The sequence below is a fragment of the Parambassis ranga genome, chromosome 18 (genome assembly GCF_900634625.1).
Source record: "Parambassis ranga chromosome 18, fParRan2.1, whole genome shotgun sequence".
Lineage (NCBI taxonomy): Eukaryota > Metazoa > Chordata > Actinopteri > Ambassidae > Parambassis > Parambassis ranga.
This window is the reverse complement of record NC_041038.1, coordinates 7,061,760-7,087,074: the sequence shown is the minus strand read 5'-3', so window position 1 is coordinate 7,087,074 and position 25,315 is coordinate 7,061,760. Positions and strand designations below refer to the sequence as shown.

At 41.4% G+C, this 25,315-nt stretch overlaps 1 protein-coding gene across 1 annotated transcript in view; it reads right to left on the bottom strand.

The window, feature by feature from the left end:
- kcnip4a (potassium voltage-gated channel interacting protein 4a) overlaps positions 1 to 21,088 on the bottom strand; it is a 67,985-nt gene extending 46,897 nt beyond the window's left edge. Inside the window, exon 1 of the mRNA XM_028428826.1 lies at positions 20,405 to 21,088. Within this exon, the coding sequence (XP_028284627.1) occupies positions 20,405 to 20,489 (85 nt within the window). The 5' untranslated portion in view covers positions 20,490 to 21,088. The remainder of the gene's footprint in view (positions 1 to 20,404) is intronic.
- Positions 21,089 to 25,315: the final 4,227 nt, after the last annotated feature.

Sequence of the window (25,315 nt, the reverse complement as noted above, 5' to 3'; positions counted from 1 at the left end):
GGGAAAAAAAACCTGTGATTAATGCTGTTGGTGTCTCTTAACATACTGAAACAAAGGAAACACAATTCTGGGCAAAATACACTGTAAATCTCTCACCAATGATGGTGTAATTTAATGTTATGTCATGGCACCTATTTGACACTATAGAGAAAGGTTTTGGTCTGAGCCAAGGAAATATGAGGTGTGATGGACAGCATAGTCTATATCTCAGCATAAATAACAACAAAAAAAGCAATTTTGTTTAGCAGAAATATTCTTAATTAACTCAATCTCGAGGTAAAACTTTCAACTGTCAAACATCCATCTGTTTTCTTAACCTGCTTCGCCTTTCTCAGCTGTCATGGGCGAGAGGCAGTGTACACCTTTAACTGGTCACCAGTGTATCATAGGAATAGTGTGAAACATGACTAAAAAAAGATTTACACATCTGAACTCCACTAGCATTCTGTCCATTTTTAGCCACTAGGACACACTCCCATTCTCACAGGACATGCCTTGATTTCACACCTATTAAATTCCAGAGTCTAACCAAAGGGGACAGACACTTCCATTGCAACTGGTTTCCAGTGGGGATTTACTATGGAGCTGTGGAGGTGGTGGTACTATAAGCCAATACAGAAAACCAAGCATATGCTTACAAATGCTATTGTACAACCTGATACAAATTATAATGTGTAACTCTATTCTGCTGTGTGATTGCTCTGTTGCACATTCTTTCTAGTACCTGCCATTGACCTTAACATTTTTCTGAACCTCAATGTCATGGTAACCTTTAAATCCCCCTCTACAGTACTGTAGTGACCGACCTCACACCCTATAGAGGCCAATTTCAGAAGCAGCTCGGTCTACCTAACAGAACTAGGTTAAGTTCATGCTCATTAAAATTACATGATGTTAACTTGACTGGCAGAAATGTCTGTGTGAATTATGCATTACATGGTAAACACTGACCTCGGTGTGTTCTGTTTCCCAAGACAGTTCAGTTCACTGTAAGGCAAACATAAAACACTGAGCGCCCTTAGGGATGCTGGGTAATGGTACACAAATCATATAAATAAGTTAGGCGGACAGGGGTATAGTATCATGGTTGTCACCATATTGACGCTAGCAGCTGTGGTTGTTAATGTGATGTTATGAGTCAGGGCTGTCTTTAAGTGATCCAGTCTTGGCTCATTGATAATCCATATGAGGATGTGAGGGAGCATGTGGTGAGGCTGCCAATTTGTGTGAGTCAAAGACTGAAGAGGGCTACTGAACACAGGGTAGAGTCTCAGGAGTTACAGGGCTCTGATGGCAGAATCTCCATCTGAACTCACTTATAAGACGTACTGTGTTTTTTTTCTCCCTCTCTCCTGCTTATTATCGAGCATCTTCCATCCGAATACAATTCAGCATTATTGTTTATTTTCTTCCTTCATATTACAGCTCCGACTGCAGCTACAGTAATATTTGATTGAAATACAATAAGAGATTTCTGGTTCATCAGCAGGATGTCACTGAAAGAGACACAGAGCGACTACAAAAGGACACCGAAGGACTATAAAAGAGACACAAAAAGGCTAAAGGGAGCTGCAAGATGAAAAAGAAACAAAGCACCACTGTTGTGCATCTATTTGATACCCACACTATTATACTATTTGTTATGCTAAAATACCAGGATGTTCTAGTACATTTAGTTTCATTCGGCTGTATGCAAGCCAGCATGTTTCCAGCTTTCTAACCCGCAATCATCAATATCACAGAGAGCACAGACAAAATGACATTACAGAGTATTACAACAGTTCGTGTGTCTAGCTTGGTGAATTTGCTGGAGGTTCAAGGAAAGAAGTCAATCAGTTAAAAATGAAGGCACTGTGTTGTGAGCAAAGTAAAAAGTGTAAATTGTACACATAAATGAATGCTAGCCATCCTAATTCTCTTTCTTTTCTATACTTAAAGTATTAGTCTGTGGGTTCAAGTTGGAGTTCCAAGAGGCAAGACCTTTGGATGTACTTGGACACACAACTACTCACATTAAATTTGTATCACCCAAAAATGGCATGCAGAGAGGAGCAAGTACACCACTAAATGACTGCTGTCTTTTTCTGTTTTGTTGTCTTTGGTGGTGCAATAGTGTTTCTATTCCGTAAAACTGGCTGTGAAGTTTGCCACTAGGTCTCACCATGGGAACCATGTTGTCCAGAAGGTAAGACCAGTGCACTCTCTATCACTAATTCAACAAACAACACAAACAAGCGGGGCTATATTCAGTGTCCTCTCCTGCAGATTCACTGCACCCTTCTCCTCCCTCCCACAAACTGACAAATACAGCAGGTGAATACATTCCAGCATCAGCGTCAACACTCACCTGAGGGAGGGATTCATTTTCCCAGCTAGACACCAGAACAATGTAGGCTCTGACAGCTCTTGCTCAGTAGCAGGCGTTTCATGATTTCTGCTTTAAATTAGAACCCAATGTTGGAAACAAGCCTGTTTCTCTGCAATTATGCGGCAAATTTCGATTATGATGTTTACAGGAGTCAATTACAGTAACCCTCTCTGCAGGTTTACAAGCCTCAGTGCAGGTTTTACTGAGGCCACCTCAAATTGCAGTGGGTGCTGTTTAGTATGCATCCATCACACTGGTGTAAGGAGAAAAGTGTTAATACTTTCCATTTAGGGGGAAAATGACATCATACACACTAACCCAAGGCAAGTTTTCCACACGAGGCTTAGGAGAAGAGGGAAACGGTGGATGGGGTTCTTTTAATGCAGTTAGGGGCTGCTGCACTGTGCCAGGGCACACATCAGTCTGTCAGCCTCAACTACAAGCTAAACTTATAGCCCATCATCTTCTTGCTTTCCAGGAACAAGCAAAAAGTCAGGAACGAAGCAAAGGAGTTTAAATCATGGACTGTATGTAAAGATGGACGACACGGCTGCGCCTAGAATTGTTTTTTTTTTTGTTTTTGTTTTTTTAAAGTGAGGCCAAATATCAGGCACTTTTGTGGGAAAAAGACCCCATCTTGCACAACAGAGATTGAGAAGTAAAGCCACATCATTGCTGTTCCATCCACACACCCACCCACTTCCACATGGAGCACACCCCTTCCTCAACTTATTCTGTAGCTTGGATGCTCCTTTGACCACAGTGTTACTTGGTACCTTTTATAGCCAACAATAACTAACTATGGTAATTATGATTGTACTGAAAAAAAGTAGCACCAGGACACATAAGACTATCCACTAACTTGACAGTGGCAGGGTCTATGACAGCCACCATCTTTATATATACACTGTCTACAGTCCATGAGTGAGAAACATCCTGCAAATATGAATCTGATGAGCAAAACGGCTGAGTTGAAGAAGTATCCGCCCATCTAACGTAAGAAAAGTTTGCACACGTTATGTTATTGTAAGTGCCAAACAATTTTGTTTACTACTTCAGGTAAACAACAAATTTTCTTGCTGAGTTTAGGAGGGAATCTGTGTATTTACATAAGCAGACTGGCTTATAAACAAGACAGAGTGTCTCCTCATATTTCATACTTGGAAAAACCACAACCAGCAAGCTCTCCTGTCTGGAGTGAGGTGTCAGGAAATGAAACAAACACACACCCACATCTCAAGTCACCGTGAGAATAGAGACATTTGGTGCTGACAGCAATTTGCATTTTTTTCACATGTTTGATAATGCTCTGCTAGTAAACTGCAGCCAAAAGCAGACAGCACTTCAACAGGAAGAGTTCCTGTTATGGCAGGTGTGTGAATTGCTGAATTATCCTTGAAGATATAATTGAATCTGTAGCAGGTGCAGTGACGTAGTGTGACATCCACAAAACATCACAGTAGCCCATGTTTTTGTCTCATCATGATCTCTCATTCGCCCGCCTTAGTTACAACAGTGCAGAGAGGGTTGAGTGCAGGCTCTCCAGGGTTTTATAAAATCCCATTTCATGGTCAAGCTGTGGCGTCACATAGGCTTTGGTTCAATAGGCAATCGATGATTTTCCCATCTTTATCGCTCAGCAGCAAAATATGACCAAATTCATGAGAGGAAGAATTTATAGAACAAGAATTTTAATCCTACGCACAACAATTTTGTAGCTGAAAAGTGTGTGTAAATGTGCGCATGTGGAGCTGAGCAGGTTCAGTATAATTCATGGCTGAATAACTACTCATGTGCATACAGTGCACAAATTCATGAGAAGGTTGCATAATCATCTTTTTTTTAATGGCATTCAATCAACCAATGAAGATAGATCAAAAGCAATTCAATCTGTTAAAGCAGTGAGCTCTTTTCTTTAAAGCAAGTCAATTTACATGTTTAGAATTAAAACATTCAAGCCTCATTTGTTTCTCTATTTACACCCACGTTTAATACTGCAGTTTTGGCTCTTTTCAAGGAGAAAATCTGATGTAACAGCCGACTTTCTGCCTTCTTCCACAATAAGCACGGATTTACACCAAATTCCCAGCTCTGAAGAGATCCTTCATCGCTCCAGAATGCACTCTTTTTTTATATTCTTGCCCTCAGACATGACTTACACATCAATTATTCACTATATACCATTTGCTAGAAGTGGGGAATTGAACTTAAACCCAATAAAATCCTGGTGTGAACACAAATCAGCAGTGATTAATGGACGAAGTAATACAACATGTGCAACAGAAAGCGCTAGAAGAAGAGGGTTCCCCTTCCTGTGTGTAATAACTTTCTTTGTATGAAACATGAGTAATATATGAAAAAGTAATGAGAATGCAACTGTCTTACAGTGAACATTTGTAAACAGTGTTTTGTAAGTTGAGGTGCTGGCTTCAGTATCGACTGCACAGACTCATGCTGAGGTTATGAATAAGAAATCAGCTGAGGCAGTTACAATGATCCCATAACATAAATCTAGCCACATAAATACAGTACGGGCTCAACAGCAGAAAACAGACTAACTAGGGCTTATTAAAGTTTTTTATATAATGATGAGTAATGTTTCCTCATTGTCTGAATGCTTCTTTTTCCCCCTCGAGACAGTGCCGCTGCAGATGGTATCTGTATATGAAAACCCACAGTTTTTCTGTGCTGATGATGGCAGACAGATGCATTGTGACAGCCCACACATGCACAAGTCCCCTTGAAATGTACAAGTATTTTTACACTGGTCTGTCATAGCAGAAGCTGCAGCGGCCCTGCCACCGTGCTGTGAACCCTCTCACCGTCCCGCAGGACAGCACTCTTAAGCCTCTACAGTGACCACCTGACAATTTTGTGTTGTGTACATATAAGCAAATATGATAAAACATTAGAGTCGACAAACATGCACTTTTGTCCTATAGATTTAAAGGACTAGACATTTAAATTGACTTCCAATGTCCTTATCATCAGTTATTTTGATAGCCCATTATAACACTATGGTTGACTGATCAGACTTGCAAAGCAGGGGCAATCAGTAGGTTATAAAACAGTGGTAGGCAATCAGAGAAGCAGCACGTGAGGTGATTACATAGTGGGGCCCCATGAAACTTTTTTCCTTTTCTTGGTATGAAAGCTACATTGATGTTGTGCATTAATTGTCTAAATATCATAACGCACTATGCGACTGCTGTTTCTTGTCATCAGTCTGAATAAATTCAATACATTTTCCTGTGCTTAGAGTTTAGGAATTCCAAATTAGCTTGGGGACATTTCAAACAAATGGTACTGACAGCTTTTCAATATGTAAAATGTACCTTTTGAAGCTCTCTCCTTCTCATTAATTCAATGGTGCACCCAACCAACCAGAGAGTCTGTTTTAATGTGGCCCAGCTAGCACAGGTCAAACTCACTGAGCACATTGATCGCTTTGTTAAAGGACAAGTAATTGTGCTTGAGTGGTGTGTTCTGATTGCCTCTGGGCTTCTTCAAGACCAATTTGTCTTCCTGTCACTTGAGGGCCTGGGGGCCTCAGAACTCAGTGTGGGATGAGGAAGGAGTCTGTGACAGGAAATGTGATCACCCTGTGACGTGTTGAGTGCTTCCTCCTTGTCTGTGTGAGTGCTCTTGCGGAGTGTATTTGGTATGTTTTTGGGCACTAACAATGAGATGCATTTGTCTGGGTTTGTGTTTGTTGAGTAGTAAGCACTTTTTCTTAACAAGCTTAGTAATTCAAGTGCAGCAAGTTCATTTAATAGTGTGGCTAGAATGATATATTAACAATATACACCATATATATAAGCCATTATAGGCCTATAATTAATATATGGGCATTGGGCCATCTGTTGGCCATGTATGGGGTAAATCTGGAAGGTTGTCAAAGAGAGCATAGTGCTATAGTCTGAAATTATTCTTCTCAAATGTAGTCTCTTTATTATCTCTGTGTTAAATCATGCATTTTTACAGCATATTCCCAGATTGAACACAAAAATCAATACATGCTCTTATGTTAACTCCTATTTATTCTCTGTGATCCAGGGAGAATAAACACCTAGACTCACCCAAGCATGATCACTTCATCAACATAACCTCTTCAAAGTATCATTCCACGTCGATACTTTCCTTTCATATATCACGCTGACGCTGTGAACAATCTATAACAAGCCCATCTGTTTCCAAGCAAAATGGAATTTCACACATCGCACGTCCCATCGGCTCCCTCCTCCATTAAAAACGATATGCTGCGACTGACAGAAACACCTCCTCAAGAAACCTCCTCACAAACATATCATGTAGCATAAAATCATCAACCTGTACAGTATCTGTTCTCTTTAAAGCATTTTCTCTGTAGCTGCTCCAGGCTCTAGATTTAGCCAGCCATTACAGAACAAGGCCCATTTTTCATGTGTAATGGGGTCCTCCATTAAACATGAACCTGGAGGTACTATCATTTAGCTTGGCGCCATCACTTGCACAAAACCACCAACAAGAGATACACCCTCTAAGAGACACAATGACAAAAGGGTGCAGAAGAGAAAGAGAGCTGCTGTTTCACTTTACATTCTACCTTTATTCTGCAGGCTGGGTTTACCACAAGGGAGCTAAATTCTCCTCAGCTATGGACTGTGTCAAGGTGAGATGTTAGGACACACTCAATGCTGTGCACAGTTACACACCTTATGGGCCCTATAATGATCTCATTTACAACCCATGAATCAGGAGTCAAGGGCAGTATATTTAAGATTAATTTTGTAAAACTTTTTTTTTGGTACAGACTGTTCATTCATATATAACAATACACAGTAGTTGTATTTTTTGTGCAGTAAACTGTGATACATCTATGATCCTTCTGCTCTGAACTCGCTATGAAAACCATTATTGCAGGTTTAACAGTCCAGTAAGTTTGAAAAAAAAAAAAAAAAACTACTTGATAAATATACTGTAATGTAGCTTATTAAGAGCATGGGAATACAATCAGAAGGATGCTCAAAGATATGTGGTCCCTTATCCCTGATTAATACCTTGCTGAGCTTTAAATCTGTTCAAAAATCAGGTAATAGCAAATAAACGGCTACTAGAGACTAACCCTTTTTACAATATCTAATCAAAACCTATGAGTGTCTACGAGTGTCTGATTACACAGACAATCCAGTGTAATACATGGCAGAGAAATCTAGCCTCCTCCTGTACCACACTGAAACCCCACACCGTTCCCTCCCCCTGCGTGACAAACAATATCAGCCTCCCCGAAGAGGGCCGCATCTTTGATGGCACTTTCCATCAGCACAATGTGGAGCAAGCTGCCTCAGTTGAAGCCGCTGAGAGAACACTGGCACTATGTTTTTGCCCTTTTGAGTCATAGCTCATCAGAGAGCCTGAGCGGAGTGACAAACTAAAACAGAAAGCTAATGAAAAGTTAAACCTGGACTCATAGAGAGCAATCTGAAGCAAGAGAAGGTATGAGTGGGCAAATATGCTAATTGCAGATCTTGAATATCAGCCCACCTGCTATTATGACAGCCAGGCTAATTCTTACACAGCCTGCATTAGTGTACAATGTGGACATTCGTTATGAGGCCGCCTCCAGCAGGAGGGTCTATATTCCAAAAAGTATTATACGTGGCATTTATAAGTAATCTTAAAGATGAATGAAAGAAATTCCATGCTGTGATGTGATAGTAATGGATGGTTTGATAAAAACCCTGAGTTGCAGCTTGGTTAGACACCCTACTGCAGAAATCTAATTTAAGTGTCTTTGAAATTTCTCTTTAATGACAGCACAGTGGACCACATGTTGACCTTGTTCTAAGATCAAACCACAGATCATATTTATTTAATGCTGGGCCAATCAGGAAGTCCACACAAGCTGCTGCGAGCATGCACGCATAAAATTATGCAATTAATCATATCATACAATGTAGAAACATCAAGCTCATCCATCCTCTATATCATTTCAATAAGCTGGGTGCATATATGCAGCCATTTAAAAACAGCTTAATGGTTTTGTGATGGGGTTTGTTTGATGACTAATCCCTCTTCCCTTGAACATAATGTTATCAAGTGCCTCAACAGAGTGGAAAAACAACTGATTGCTTTTTTTTGATGAATCACAGTTTGCACTTGTAAAGTTCGCAGATCAGGACTCCGGTATTGTGTTCCATGTTCTAAACTGCTATAATTAAAACATGGTTGCTCCTATGATTAAGTTCACAAACACCAATAGAGAGCTACGTTTTTTTCACCTCTCCCGACCTGCGATGAGTCTCAGTTATGTAACATGAATAGAAAGCCAAGCACTTGAACTGACCTCAAAGGGCCTGTTTACTCAAGTTGAAACCCATCCTCACCCATAGTAGATAAACAGTTTAATCTCAAGATGAGGACAGTCAGGGACATGTTTTCTCAGAAAATGGTTGCTTTTTTCCATTTATTTATTCTGCAGAAGGTGCTGTCACACCATTCTTTTACTTGACAAGTCTTCACATACAGGGTTATAAAACAAATATATCTTTTCACAGCTCCAATTAAAATGATTTAAAAGCACTATTTTTGATTGCTTTTTTCCCCACTTTGGCACAAAGGGATGGTTGGCTTCCACAGTAAAACTGAAACTCCCCAGAATAGTTTCTGGCCCATTCCCTGGCATATTACATTTCACAAAGGACAAGAATGGGGAATACAGGAAGCAAATATTGCTTTGTCTGCATCCCTATTTTCTCCTCCAGCTTTTCCATCTCCGCTCCACCGACTCCACTCTATTTACTCTAGCAAAGCTCAGATTGCACCTTTTTCTTTCCCCACAAACTTACTGTCTGTATGAGATTGCACTACAAGACAGGCATCCCCCAGGCAGAACAAGATATTTGCAACTACACACCAAAGTGTCTCAAGTATCCACTTCTTTCTTCCTCTACCTACTGTTCACCACAGAATGTGAACAACATGCATCACCGTAACCAGCTGTGTTTTGGCCTGAAAGCCCAGTATTACAGTAGGCAGGCTTTGCAGCCATTGTCACAGACATAGCCACAAATATGCACCTGTTTGCACTGCCCTCAGGCTGCCTGACCTGAGAAGACCTGGCTTAAGCATTCTGTCAACAAATGTACAGTGCCTAGCGAAAGTATTTGGCCCCCTTGAACTTTGTGACCTTTTGCCACATTTCAGGCTTCAAACATAAAGATATAAAACTGTAATTTTTTGTGAAGAATCAACAACAAGTGGGACACAATCATGAAGTGGAACGAAATTTATTGGATATTTCAAACTTTTTTAACAAATAAAAAACAGAAAAGTTGGGCGTGCAAAATTATTCAGCCCCTTTACTTTCAGTGCAGCAAACTCTCTCCAGAAGTTCAGTGAGGATCTCTGAATGATCCAATGTTGACCTAAATGACTAATGATGATAAATGGAATCCACCTGTGTGTAATCAAGTCTCCTTATAAATGCACCTGCACTGTGATAGTCTCAGAGGTCCGTTTAAAGCACAGAGAGCGTCATGAAGAACAAGGAACACACCAGGCAGGTCCGAGATACTGTTGTGGAGAAGTTTAAAGCTGGATTTGGATACAAAAAGATTTCCCAAGCTTTAAACATCCCAAGGAGCACTGTGCAAGCGATAATATTGAAATGGAAGGAGTATCAGACCACTGCAAATCTACCAAGACCTGGCCGTCCCACTAAACTTTCAGCTCATACAAGGAGAAGACTGATCAGAGATGCAGCCAAGAGGCCCATGATCACTCTGGATGAACTGCAGAGATCCACAGCTGAGGTGGGAGACTCTGTCCATAGGACAACAATCAGTCGTGTACTGCACAAATCTGGCCTTTATGGAAGAGTGGCAAGAAGAAAGCCATTTCTTAAAGATATCCATAAAAAGTGTTGTTTAAAGTTTGCCACAAGCCACCTGGGAGACACACCAAATATGTGGAAAAAGGTGCTCTGGTCAGATGAAACCAAAATCGAACTTTTTGGCAACAATGCAAAACGTTATGTTTGGCGTAAAAGCAACACAGCTCATCACCCTCAACACACCATCCCCACTGTCAAACATGGCGGTGGCAGCATCATGGTTTGGGCCTGCTTTTCTTCAGCAGGGACAGGGAAGATGGTTAAAATTGATGGGAAGATGGATGGAGCCAAATACAGGACCATTCTGGAAGAAAACCTGATGGAGTCTGCAAAAGACCTGAGACTGGGACGGAGATTTGTCTTCCCACAAGACAATGATCCAAAACATAAAGCAAAATCTACAATGGAATGGTTCACAAATAAACATATCCAGGTGTTAGAATGGCCAAGTCAAAGTCCAGACCTGAATCCAATCGAGAATCTGTGGAAAGATCTGAAAACTGCTGTTCACAAACGCTCTCCATCCAACCTCACTGAGCTCGAGCTGTTTTGCAAGGAGGAATGGGCAAAAATTCCAGTTTCTCGATGTGCAAGACTGATAGAGACATACCCAAAGCGACTTACAGCTGTAATCGCAGCAAAAGGTGGCGCTACAAAGTATTAACTTAAGGGGGCTGAATAATTTTGCACGCCCAATTTTTCTGTTTTTTATTTGTTAAAAAAGTTTGAAATATCCAATAAATTTCGTTCCACTTCATGATTGTGTCCCACTTGTTGTTGATTCTTCACAAAAACTTACAGTTTTATATCTTTATGTTTGAAGCCTGAAATGTGGCAAAAGGTCACAAAGTTCAAGGAGGCCAAATACTTTCGCAAGGCACTGTAGGCATAACTGTTAATGGCAGGTAGAAAATACACAGACGTCTGCCTGCTTCTGGTTTTGCATTGTAGTGATTCCTCTATTTAAAAGCACAGATATTCTTTGGGGGTGTTTGGTGGTCCTTTGCCAAATGTATACAGACTTTTGCAATGATGGCTTTTAAGACAACTCAATCAATACGATGCAATTCAATCAATTCTTCCATTACTGAACCCATGCTATCCATCTCCCAAGACAATAAAATCTGATAAATCATTCTCGGTCACCTATATTATAATTTGATAAGAGCAGGTCTGTAAAGAATCTGAACCTGACGGACAGATCAGAGGAAAAGACACAGATTTCCTTTGGGGAACTTGGGTTTAATCACAAAAGACAGCAGGAGGAAAATAGGCTAAAGAACCTGAATGGAGGCACAAGAGCAAAAGGGTGATCCATCCATATTAGGTACAAATCTAATGTATCAAGCAGCCAGTCAGAAGCAATAGAATGGTCAGGGTGATCTGTGGAGATAGGCCTTTGCTGCATTGGCCGAAGCTCGGTGATTGCTGAGGAAGAAACACTGTAAATGGCAAACACAAATACCTTTTTGTCCTGTGTTGCTTTGCATTTAAATTGAATTTGCGATGGTTTCAGTGGTGCATGGAAAATGCAGAAGAGAAATGACACCATGATTTCTCTGGTGCCTGGAGTGTAATACATCACCTCCTCTCTGTGTTGAGCTGCGATCACTTAATCGTTCTTTGTGTGTGTGTGCCTGATTTTTCGCAGTGTCACACCTATGCGAATCAGCTTGGAAACTTGTCTTACCAGCAAAGCCTGGCTAAAATTATAGCTACAACTGAGGTTTTCCTGTCATTAAACATTTAAGATGCTCTGATCAATATGGCACTGTTTGAAACTGGCCAGTAGCCATGACAAAACACTGGTAGTCTGTAAATGTTGTTGTTCAGCATATTCAGTCCAACCTGTTCCGATTCATCACAGTAAGTCTAAAGTTTATGTACTTAGATCTTCGCAATTTAAACACAAATCCTGATTCAAGATGCTGCATCGTTGTTTTAAGGTTGGACAAATCTAACAGACGTCTGACTGAGATAAAAGCTGCTGTGTGATCTTTCAGAGAGCAATTTAGGTAAGTAGCTCTATCCATAATTTTGACAATAAGAGGCGTGCAAAAGCAGGTTTTGAGGGGTGTAACTGATTACAACAGGACGTAATGATTCACTGCTGAATTGAAAACGGAAAAGTAGAGACATCCATTGAAAAGTCATTAACACAATGCCTAAGCCACACTGATGCTTGCATTGCATGGCGTTGCATTCATAGACAGACAGTGTGGAACACAGGAGACCCACTATAACTCAGACACCACACTCTCCTTACAAAGACTAATGACGCAGATAGAAGTTACACTGCAACACATTACTTGACTCACTCCAGCTAATTTAGCAACTAATTAGTGTCTTCTCCTAGAGGCATCTGGGCCCCCCGTTATGCTTTAACAGTGACGTTGGATCTCTTTTATTTACACCTGCCTGGTTTTGACACAGAGTCAGCCAGGTAAGTAATGGGGCCAAGGGTGGATCTATCTGTGGAATGATGGAGATGGAGCTCCATTTTCTGCATGGTCGTCCACGACGAGCTCTGCCAGCGAGAGTGAGTGATTACACCAGTTTACAACAGAGGTGTGTGTGTGTGTATAAGAGGGGGTGTATCTGGTCCCAATCTTGGCAGAAAAACAGTCCACCTTCCATGTTCTCCCACACACTGGCCTTGCCTTCCACAGAGCAGGCTGTAGATTTTAGTGTCCTTGACATCGTGCCAGCTTATACAGTCAACATCATAGATTGGATGCTGAGGATGAGCAGCGACATTCGGGTCACACAGTCCTCTGCACTCTGCAACATACAGTAACCAGTGCAGCTGGTTAGTCAGAAAGAGTTAAAGAAATGAGTTCAGCTTCTCTGCTCGCCCTTTGGCGCTGTTTAAACTGGAATCATGCAAATAATATGATAACAGTGTGCACAACTAATCCCAGTGAGGGAAAATAAACAATACAACAAGGAGACGTAAGCACAAAATATAATTTGACGGTCAATACTCCATCATGAACAGCATTAGCATTGTGATATATAGCTTCAAGGACAACAAGCTGCTCTCTCCATGGGACTACATGTGTAGTGTATGAGCAGGCCAGATGGCTTGAATTTTATTGAATGACACACCAACCTGAGCCTGAGAGGGTGTAATTAAGAAATACAACACTGTTTGCAGCACTTGCCCTGATATACACACACTTCATTAACTTGGTCGCTGAAACAAAGCTTCCCAAGAAAAAAAAATCTGTTTTATATTACCTGTTCAAATCAAAGTTATTACAGCGACGCTTGTAATAACTTTAAAGCATGACATCCTGAACGTAATTGCGATCACAATTCACAGAGCGAGCGCTGCGCAGTGAAAATGTCAGAAACTACAGCTTGTGTGTGGAAAAAGGGGGTCCGTCATTTACATCTTGCCACTTGTCCATCTTTTCATTTCCTCTGTTTATCCAACCATTTGACATTTCGTGCAGTCTTCTGCGTTCGGTGAGGTAGATTGACAGAAATAATAAACAGAAATAATGAAAGGGAATAAACACAAAAGCTCAGATTCCTGTGGGACTGCAGCAACAAAAGCCTCTCAATAAAACATGATGTGTTCGATACTAAAGCTTCCAGGAGGTTACTAGCACTACAATGAATATAGCTGTGCATGAGGACATTAGTGTGTATTAATGATACCAAGTTTCCTTCCACTCTGACCCTCAAAGGTGTATTGATTTTCTTTGTTGGTAGGCAGCTGGAGCAGCAATGCAGTCCCTGTAATTGCTAGCTAACGGTGCATGGAGAGGACAACGTCTCTTGTTCTGCTGAACATCCAGGGCAGGGAGGGGATTTACTTTTTGTTAAAACACAGCCAAGACCACTGACGGTGGGGAAGTTCTGACATCCTCAACGGGACCTTAACATGAAGGGATTACAAAAGTGAGAGACGAGATAAGGCTGAGCAAGAGAGGAAGAACAAGGACTAAAAGCTGGAGAGAGACCAAAAAAGGGGGGATATAAACTTTTTAATTTAAAGTTTAACAATAGTAATGATCATTTAAAGGAGTCAGAGAAGCACTGGGGTTATAGAACAATCCTCTAAGGCAATAAAAAACAATCCAAACCAAACAAATTACAGCCCCTCCTAATTGCCAGCAATTTTAAAGGGCACAGTCAGTTCTTTAGTGCCTCTCCACTCACAAGAATACAAAGCTTGATCATGAAAGTGGTGAACTCAAGATTCTGTTTTGGTATCATAGCAAAGAAAATAAATCAACACTCACAAAGTCAAGGAGGGAAATTTCATGCTCACTTCACAGAGATACCTCGTACACAAGACCATGCACTGCCAACTAAAAATAACCCAGCCATTCCTTCCACTCAGAGGGACTCTCGTTTACAAACATTAGTGCAAATGGGAAAACTGATTACATGGGCCAGCACGGGTGAATTCGAATGGACAGAGGCTCGGGATAACCATTAACCACAGGCCAATGCTGAATGCAAACAAAGACAAATGAGGAGAATTGTCATCCAGGAAATTCTGAAGGATGAGCGAAGGCTGTGGTGGTGACAGAGGGCTGATCGATACAAGCGTAGAAACACAACTCTTTTCACAGATAACCTGCACACACATGCACACGCACACACACACACACACCTCCACTATGGACTAGCTTTTAAGGCCTGTCCCCACAGGGTGCGGTGGGGAACTGCATTTTCTAGCATGGGCTTCATCTCTCCGTCTTAGTCGTGCTACGTGCTCCTACTTCTGAGTTTATAGCTTGCAGCACATGATGACCTGAACTTTTAAGCCTTAATACACACACATACACAATCTTTGGTTGTGGGACTGACAGCGGCTGGTAGGATATTTTTAATCACCCAACCCTGGATAGATTTGAGATTGCACTACACAAACATTCTAACTAGAGTCCCTTGATGCATTAAACTTTAATCACTCTTTTTCAACTCTGATGGTGACATTTTAGTGACAAGCTCATCATTACATAATTAGTTCCAGTAATTAATAAGATATGCAATTATGGGGCTGGTGAGGGGCAGATGTATTTCTACAGCCTGACTACATTAGCATTGAAATGTGTGTTTTGCCTTGGAGCAGAAATGATGATGGAGGGACACACGGATGATTTAAGCAGGTAATAACTCATGTGCAGCTACTTTCCAGTCATGACCTCGACAATAGCAAGGTCGGGGAAATATTTTCACTGCTGTTTTACAAGGAGTTGGAGTCCTGACTAGATGGTGACATTCATTTTCCACTACAGTGAGCACACTCTCCCTCTCCTGTTTTACGTTACACCAGGACAGATTGTCTTGCAGTACTTCAACACAGCCAGTCACTCATTTCCAGGCAGGGAAAGGATGATCTTTTGTGAAACAAAGGTGGGGTTTAAGGCATCAACAGTCAGTTCTGATCATACTCAACAGAGCCAAGCACTGTGTGTTCTGCCAGAATCTGTGCTGCTGTGGTGCTGGACGGCAACACAGCAAGCAGAAACCAGAAACCAAAAGAAGGCAGACGTGAAAGAGAGAGACCGGGCCTGCCAGGAAGCTGATATGGATACGCATATCACAGTGAAACATCTCTGCGCTGTGCTCGTCAGAGGCAGTGAACCTTGGAAACGGGGTTACGGTGAAAGGTCACGGTGCAAGGTTAAAACAAAGCTATTACTAGATAACACTGATACTTGTTCTTCGTTTTCCATTATGTAAGAGGCTTGGCAAAGATGCTTTGATGGAGTGGATTACTACAACATCCTAATCTTTTGCTTATAACTTTCATTTCTTAATCTAGAGTGACATAGAAAACACAACATACACCTCCATTAGTGTCTTTTTGTGAAGCTAACGTTCAATTCCAGGAATGGATGTGTACAGAATGGTGCAAAAGGAGGTAATTCTGAGTACTGAACGTCATAGGAAAGCCTCCTTTAACACCGGTCATGTCATTTTACATTCCCAGGTGGTCAGTTCTAACATGGAGCAGGTCAGATCTATGCAGTGAGTAAGTAAGCAATCATGTGAACACATACATCTGCTTTCAGGTAGAGATACATCCAGATGCTTGTCAGGTGAATCAGCGGATGCCATGTTGGTTCACTAGGTATGATGGGAAAATTATGTAATACAGTTATACAGTAATACAGTGTTTCACCTGCCACGTAAAATGAAGGATACGCTGCGTATCTTGAGAAGTTAAACAAAAAAAGAAAGCTGCTGAACAATAATGAATGCTGTTTTATTCTGCATGAATATTTCTAATATGATCTCAATAGAGCAGTGTAAATTATTACAAAATGCCAATATATTAGCAATGCAGATATGGACTTCAAACGGAGGCTTACGATAACATGTCTGAATGTCTGCGCCTGCCTGCACATCAGTACATCACCTTGTCTTTTGCCATTCAGAATGAGGACACTTGCACGTAACCGTGATGCCAACCTAACCTGCCTGTGGGTATCAAATATTCAGTGTTTGGTCAGGGATTATGGGCTTTGAACGTGCTGTCCTCATGGGACAGGTGGAACATGACCTGCTAATAGCCATCAGGAAACCAAAGAGAGGGAAACAAAGAAGGGCCCTCGCGTCATTGACCGGGCCCCCACACATGTGCTCATAAGTACACACTGAAAAGCCAATGAGTGCTGCTTCTTCTTTTTTTGGCCTGAGAACTGCTGAGTAACCATAAGAGAACATTTTATAGGAGCAGAATAACTGTAACATGTTCTTTGATTTAGGTGACACTGGTGCATGATGAGTCGGTTTTATCTTAATAATTCAACATAAATATTCTACAAATTATTTGAGGTAGCACATCAAAAAGGTTAATTTTAAAGAGACAGTACTACATATCTCAATTTGAACTGAAGCCCCTGACAAACAATGTAAGAATCATTAAAAAAATACAGCGAGGATCATCACATTGTGACATGAAGCCACTGCAGTCATTCATTTTCTTTGTCTGCCACAGGAATTTAGATTCTTTACACCTGTTATAAATGAGAGCCATAACCCAAACAAACTGTAGAGCTAAGCTTTTAGCGAATAATAATGCTAAACCTGAACATATAAACCCCTGAAATAACACTGCAAACAACACTACATTTAAGAACAAACTAAATCCCATTTAGCTGATTTAGCAATAAAGAGAACACAGAAAAAAATGCCTATTTGGCATTTGCTGCAAGCCAGCGCACCCAATCTATAAACATTTGAAAGCTCATATATGGATTGTGAAAAACAAAGCAAAGGAAATATTCATCAAAATATTTATTGAAAATGATTTAAAGGTTTATTGAAGCTATCAAAGGCCACAAAGAGGAGAGGCTGAGAGGGAATGTGCTGTGATGTCATACTGTATGCTGAGAACATGTGAGCCTGTCCTGGTGAGAAAAAAAGAGGATGATGCAGCACAGAAGCTGGGAAGCCTGACAGCCAGACACTCAGGGAAGAGGTGAACTGTGGTCAAAGAATCCAAAAGGTATCACTCTGATCCAGAGCAAACGGCAGATTTAGTGTGCTCTGCCAGCCAGACCGAGGTGGAAAAAACACGATTAAAAGTATCTCACTGCACAACCTCAGGTATTGACTACACCACGACCAGACATTGAAAAAGTGTCACTGAAATGAAAGCAGCATAAATAACCCGGCTTTAGAACATCTAAATGATCCTGGTGGATACTGTGGAAGAGTGGTGGCTCCCCCTCCCTGTCTGTCACAGAGGCTGTGCAGGATATGTTGGAGGGGGATGAAGATTTCCCCTTGGGTGAGGAGCCAATAAGGTTCTATGGATTGAGAAAGTGCTGACACTGCTGTTCAGTTGTGTAACGTGGGACATCTGTGATTTGTTTTCCAACTATTTTTCCTCTCCAGTCGAAAGATTCAAGGCCTACCGTGCTGCAGTCGTGACGTGAATACCTACTGTCTCTCCTAAGAGACTTTCTGTGCAAGTATGCTCCATCTACTTAGATCAATAAATGATTGTAAGTGCTGACCAAAGACATCAAACTTCATATCAAAGTCATGCTGCATGCTGACTACAAAACAATGTCAAAACTGGATCTGTAACCTCTTGTTGAGAAGCCGGTGTTGGGGGGGAAAAAAAGCATTAATGTGATGTACAGCAGATATGTTCCGTTACATCACACACATTATCCTTATTCCACACTTTGTGTTTGCTCTGGCCTTGGCAACTAAGTGGTCAATGAAGCAATGACTGTGAGCCTGTTCTAGGACAATGAACACCTCAATTAAAATCCCATGGTCTGCTAACTGACTCCATCAATCATTCTTTCCTACTGGTCACCCAAATACGGCCGGGCCAGCTTCACGACGGTCAAACTCCATTTATTTTAATCTGCAGCGCAGCCTGTGTAAGATCAGTTAAAATGATGTGTTTATTGAGTGGAAACTGTCTAATAAATGGCTGGTAATGGCTTTTTATAATGTTATGCATGTGATGTCTTTTTTCCCCAGGTGGTGTTACATGTCAGAGTTTGTGCACCAACACTGCACTTGTGACATATATGTCTAATTATATGATTCCCACTGATTAAAACCCCCACACATGTATGCATATGAGCACATATATCAAACATTAAAATGTAGGGGAAATTTTAAACATGTGGACACAAAACATTGCTTTGTTTTGCAGAAATAAGGTCAGTCCAAAGGGAAATCATGTCCAGCTTTGTATTTTACACGATCAATAATTAATAAGTGTCAACGGAGAATAAAAAACACAATTTAGCAGCCACTGTGGCCTCTAGTGCAAAACAAGACACCACCGTATTTTATAAGCTTTATCATTGTCACTAAAAAAAAATACACAATATACACTAATCATGTTATAGCCAAATGCGAATTGCAATCTGACCTAAACCACTTGCTGGTCTCCATGGAAACCAACAGCATACTCCTCTGAGTAAAGACTGTAGATGGATTTCTTCAAGCTTGGCATCAGCCCATACTCATATGTATGATTGGAAAACTGAAACCTCTTCCTCCTTTTATAGAGCAGCTTATTGATAGGGCGACTCTTCTCTGTGGCTGCCACACATCCTCCCCACTTGTTCTTACCGTCTCTAAGGTCAAGAAGACTGTAGAAAGTAGGCCGCGGCTCCTATGGAAATATTCTCCATGTGAACACCTTCATTTTTACTAATCTAAAAGGGGACAACTTGTAAGAATACTACAAGTCACATATGTTCAAAAGACTGCTGTTAATCATTAGAGCATTCACCGAGCACCTCTCTGGGGATTAGCACCATGCAATGTGATAATCAACAACCTGCTCGATAACAGCCAGTTAATGCAAGAACAGGAGCCACATGAGGCAAGGGTGTCAATGTATGCTACTAGACTCATCTGTGCATCTGCAGTACAGAAACCACACAGTGCACTGTAAAGTCCACTGTGAGCTGAATGACATGAATGAATAATCCGCTGCAAGTTTGATGCAGATCACTGAATGCTACAGCTGCTAACCTTTATCCTTTATGGAACTCTTCATAGAGTAATCTTGCGGTAATCCACGATAATCCAAGATTTAATCCTGTTAAACCCACTGATTCAATATATGTCTTATTAGAGAAGCTCAGTGTGTGTGTGTGTGTGTGTGCGTGTGTGTGTGCAGAACCCTAAAGAGACTACTGCACTTTGCAGCATGTTGTAGATTTACAAAATTACACTACAGGTGCACAATATACTCGACAACTTTTCATTCTGAGGATAATGTAAGAAAAAAAATCTAACTTCGGCAAGCAATGGTGATATAATGTGCATGAAAGCATGACAGAACCATCGATTCAGAGGTTTAAACATATGCAAACCGCCGTCCGTGGTCACCGTTGTCTGTCCTTGTGTGCTTTTCAACTTCCACATGCACGCACAGTCACACACATTAGAGTAGGTGATAAATCCTAATGCACTCTGGAAATCCTCACAGTTCTCAAGCAGGCTTTGCAGGCATACATGTATACACAGCCTAAATATTGTATGGCATTGACGGTATGCAAGCTCAGTGTCTCCATTGTAAACTTTGCAAAGAGATCATTTTTATGCGGAGAAACTGGTGAGAAGATAAATCTGTAAATCCCTGCGGATTGAGAATAATCACAGCACCAATGGAGGGACAAATCAAAGAAGCTACTCAAAGAAAGTCTTACCGGTGTTGAGCGTGCCTGTGATAAGTCTGAACAGGTACTGTGCGAACTTGAAGATCTCACGCTTGCACCTTTTCCTGCAGCTCATCTTTGCTCCTCAGGGGGGATTGCTTGGAAAGGTCAGCAGAAAAAGAAGGACTCTGGCTTCAGTTAAAAAGAAATAAATATAACCAAAAAAATCCAGGGAAGAGTTTTCACTTTGACAAAGTCCCACAAGAGGGGAAGAAGTGTCCTTTTCTCTCCTCCACTCCACTGGTTGTGTCAGCGTGGCCCTTGTGTCTGCGTGTGGCAGGAGTGATGATCATGAGTGAGTAGAGAGCGGCGAAGGGGGCTTGTCTTGCTCGTGTGTGTGGCTGTATGTATACTGTATCCAAGCTCCTCTGTTGCGCTGCTCCAGTGTAAGGCTGTCTGATCAACACAGGGATGTTGTGTGCTCTTTTGTCAGGTCATTAATATTTGCTTACCGGCGGTTTACCTCCTGCTCTCTGAGGGAGGTGAAGGGGCTTCTCTCTTTCCTTCTCCTCCAACACACTCCTCTGAGCTCCTACACTTCTTCTACAGACTACTACACTGTTGGCTTCACAATACAGTGGTTATCCAGTGGGTCTCTCCCTCTTTCTGTCTGTCTCTCTCTCTCTCTCTCAGACACACAAACAAACACACACTCCCACACTTGATCTCGTAGTGTGCCTGCTGCTCGCTCTACTCAGCACCATCTGTGGATGTTTTACCCTCACTGACGGTTGCCATGGAGGTGTGGCCTGATTGGCCCGAGAAGAGGAAGAGGAGGAGAAGGAGGAGGAGGAGAGGAGAGATAGTAAGCACACGAGGAGGAGGAGAGAAATAAAGGAGAATTAAGGGGAAAGTGTGCACCTCAGTGAATCAGCAATGACAGTACATTATGGCCCTCCGCATGCTGTCGAGTTGAATGTTAAAACGATGAGTGACAGTAATGGACAAGAATAATGGTACACCACTGGCTTGAGACACAAAAGGCAGAAGGAGTGACAAACACACCTGCGACAAAATGTCAAGGTCAGTATTAATAATGACTGACAGGCTACGCCTAGTGTCTGTGATGACATTAGGACCAGCCAAGTGCATCATCTTCTCCACTAATTAGCCAACACTGTACCTCAATTGCACTCATCTATCAATGACAGGCTTTCCCCTCTGAAAAGCCTGTCATTAACTCAAACCTTTAACTGTCCCCAGTCTTATTACTGCACTACATTTACTTAAGAAAACATCGTCCACATTTTCTCATCACTACACACCCATCAGACTGACTGGGCTTAAAGATATTCAAAAATGGGGCTGAGATTCTACAGGTCACTTGACAGGGAGGCAGTTCTATTTTGGTGAATCCTGCTCTGCATAGAGACTCTGCAGACTCTGACCTTGAAGTTCTTGTTATAGTGTGTTACACCGCACACACACACAGACGGAAATGAGGAGCAAGGGGTTTGCTCTAAAGGCTGGAATGTAAAAAAAAAAGCATGTGTGCTTTGAGAAAAATAAAGATTTCAAGGACTTGAAGGATTGTGTGAAACTTCTTACTGGGTCAGAGCAGCACAGGGAACTGGTACACTCTCAATTAGGTGTATGATTTACAAGGTACCTGTAGAAGTGCTTCTGTGATGTGGCTGACAAACTGAAATCAACACAACCATCCTGTCAGCACCTTATGTGGCTATGCCTGTCACAGTTTCAGTTTATAAAAAACATCCCACTTTTCCCCTAGCTGAGCTGGGGACGTAACAGGTGGAGCTAAATCTGACTTACAAAAAGGCAGACAAAACAAAGTCTCAGTTCTACTTAATGACTCCTGATGGGCTTATTATTAGGCTTATTATTAGCTCTGCTAGCTTGGTGAAAATGTCTATTCAAACATAAAGAAAGGGTGCAGAAAAGGAGGAAGCAGGAACAACACAACAGGCGTCTCATCCCTAAATGTGGTCTCTGTGCCCTCTCTCTGTGGTAAATGATCTGCATTTATATAGCATTTTTCACTCTACTCAAAGGTGCTCAATTTGCTTTATCTTCACACTCACCTTTGGGCACACACAAGCACACACGGCATCTTGCCCAAGGACACATTGGCATGCAACCACAAACCTTAGGGTCAGTGTACAGCTGCTCTACCACCTGAGCCACAGCTGCCTGTGCTTTTGTGCTCGTAGCCCCACTGACGGTCAAACAGACACAGATCTGTACATCCGGATCAGACAGAAAGATGGAAAAAGTGATATAACCCTGTCCTATTGTCACACCGTGCATACTGTTATGGTCTAGGAGAGAGACTGTAAAAAAAACTGCATTCCAAAAACATCTTAGAAGCAACAAGTATAATTATAGTTTAATAAACTGGTAAATATATTCTAAAGAGGTGTGCAAGTGAGACAGCTAGCCATTGGTGACACTAACAATTTTAATAAACATACAGATGTGAAAAATCCTATTTATTACTTGCAATATCTATCATGAGACAAGGTCATGTGTTTGACTGCTGTCATCCTATTACAAATGTGCTTGGGTTGCTGGAGTGTCATCTTCCCTAAACCAGGACAGAGCTGCTAATGTTACAATACACTGAACTCTTTATGAGCATCCGGTGGATACACTAGACATGTAGCTTTTACCCATGTAAAAAATCAAACAGCTGCTTGGCTTTGTGCTACATTAAATTTACTACTAGTAAGCTGGATATGTTAACACACAGTTTAATCCTTTCCTCACATGTCATCTCTTGTATTTTGGTTTTAGGAGAGCTTTCAAAAGAATGCATTATGGATTTAAACTTTTCAATGTATACATTGTATACATTGTAAGTTGAGCCAAGAGAATAACCCCCTGAAGAAAACTTAATTTCAACATGTGTGCAACTCCATCACCTGTCACCTCGCCACTGGTTTCCATTTCTACCCATGTTTCCGATAAACAAACCCACCCCTGGAGTCTGCGGTTCCCAGAGAGGCGGCGCTTGGAGCAGCTACACAGCAGTATTTTCAGGTCAAACAACGTGCACACACACTAAAGTCCGCAGCAAAATGAGTTCAGTGAGGTTTGTCACCTCACTATATCTGAGGTGAGCAGATGGCCTGCGGCTCACTTGGGAGATGCGCAAACAAACACTGACCAAAAAACATCATCATCATCTTCCAGGTACAATGTGTTGCTGCTGAACACTGCGCTTAAACTGAAAGTCATATATCTTCCCAAGTAAGTTACACCCCCTCCCTGAGTGTAAGGTCTGATGGAACAAATCACTACATTCCAAGCCCATATACAGTCAGGAAAAACTCAACACACACCATGGTTACCCTAATGAGCATGGTCAAGGCAACAAGTGACATGGAGGCTGGGGCCACCACAAATACACTTGCTGACATGGATATTTAAGTAAGTCTAAAGACCACAGTCATTATATATGAATCAATATATTAAAATGCATTTTATTTGCTGTGCTTTTATATAACATGATCACATAGACAAAATCCTTAACTGAAACTAGCATACGTTATGCAGCCTCGAGCCCCATCGTCTTCATGTGAATATAATTACGTTCTTTTCCACAGCACAGACAGACAGCTACTGAGCTATATCTGTAAAAGTAATTGTAGCCTTAAGGCACCATGATTTGGCTAGACACTGTTCTGAAGTACTCATGACCCTACTGCTCAAGTGCAAATATAACTTGGACTGATTTCACCTCTGTTCCTGCATCTGAAATCAAAGTTGTGTGCCATATAATATTAACATCATTAGTTTGGCCTTCCATGCTGTTTGAAGCTCAGCTGGAAGAACTAGGTACAGAACAGTGAGACTTGATGTGGAGTTAACTTCTAAAGAAGCTTTGTTTTGCAGATGGAACATGGGCTTTTACATGTTGCACCCTGCAGCAATGACAAGAGCGACATGAAATAGCCTCCACTCAGGGAGAAGTTGACAGATATATTGATCCAATTAGAAAACACCCACTGTGGACGCCCAGGGGTAAGAAACACCATTACCACACAACAGCTTTTTCCCCCTACTGTGTCAAAGCAGCTTGGTCACTGAAAAAAACTACAGATAACAGCTTATCAACAAACACGGGAGCGCAGCTGAGGACCTCATTGTGACTTGCATACAAGCTAAATGGCAGCAACATGTACCATATTCTCTGTAAAGAGTAAATAGATGATACATTGCTACTAAAACCAATAAGGAAGTTGTAGCTTTGGGCCAACTGGTCACTAAATTGAACACCAAGAGCTGAGCCACAATCTATAAAGTAACCATCTGTCATCTGGATGTGGAGTGCGCTTCACTGTGCTGGCAAAGTTCTTCACCCTTTCACCACAGCTTGCCTGATAATATTTATACAAAAGTTCCTGAAAGCAAGAGAACCACACAACCACATTCACAGACTAGCAGTAGTGCCTATAAATTATTCACATTTTTGAGTTTTTGTGGGTTTTCTTCTTCCTGGCAAAAGAGTGTGTAGCAAAACAACACAATCTGTGCAGGTTCCTAAGACACTGAACTGTAGTTATATGTTTGGAGCCACAAAAGCTATAGTAGTTCCCCCTGCCTTGAAGGAAAGATCATCAGTCCACCCTTTTCTATCTGACAAGTGCAAAGCCTGCAGAAAGTCCACACGCCTGTTGCTACTGCTAGACTTTTTCTATGTTTACACGACAGGTCTATTTCTGCTTGTTAACCTTGACATGTTCTTCTTTGCGTACATACTACAGCTGTTTATAGTATGAAATATATTTTAATAAAGCATTTAATTTCCAGTCCAGCCCAGATGCACACAACTGACCATATGTCAATCACATTAACCACTGCATTTTTTCCGAATTAATATTTATTAGTTTTTTATCAAATGACACGTTTGGCATTTGCATTATGGGAGTCACAGACATG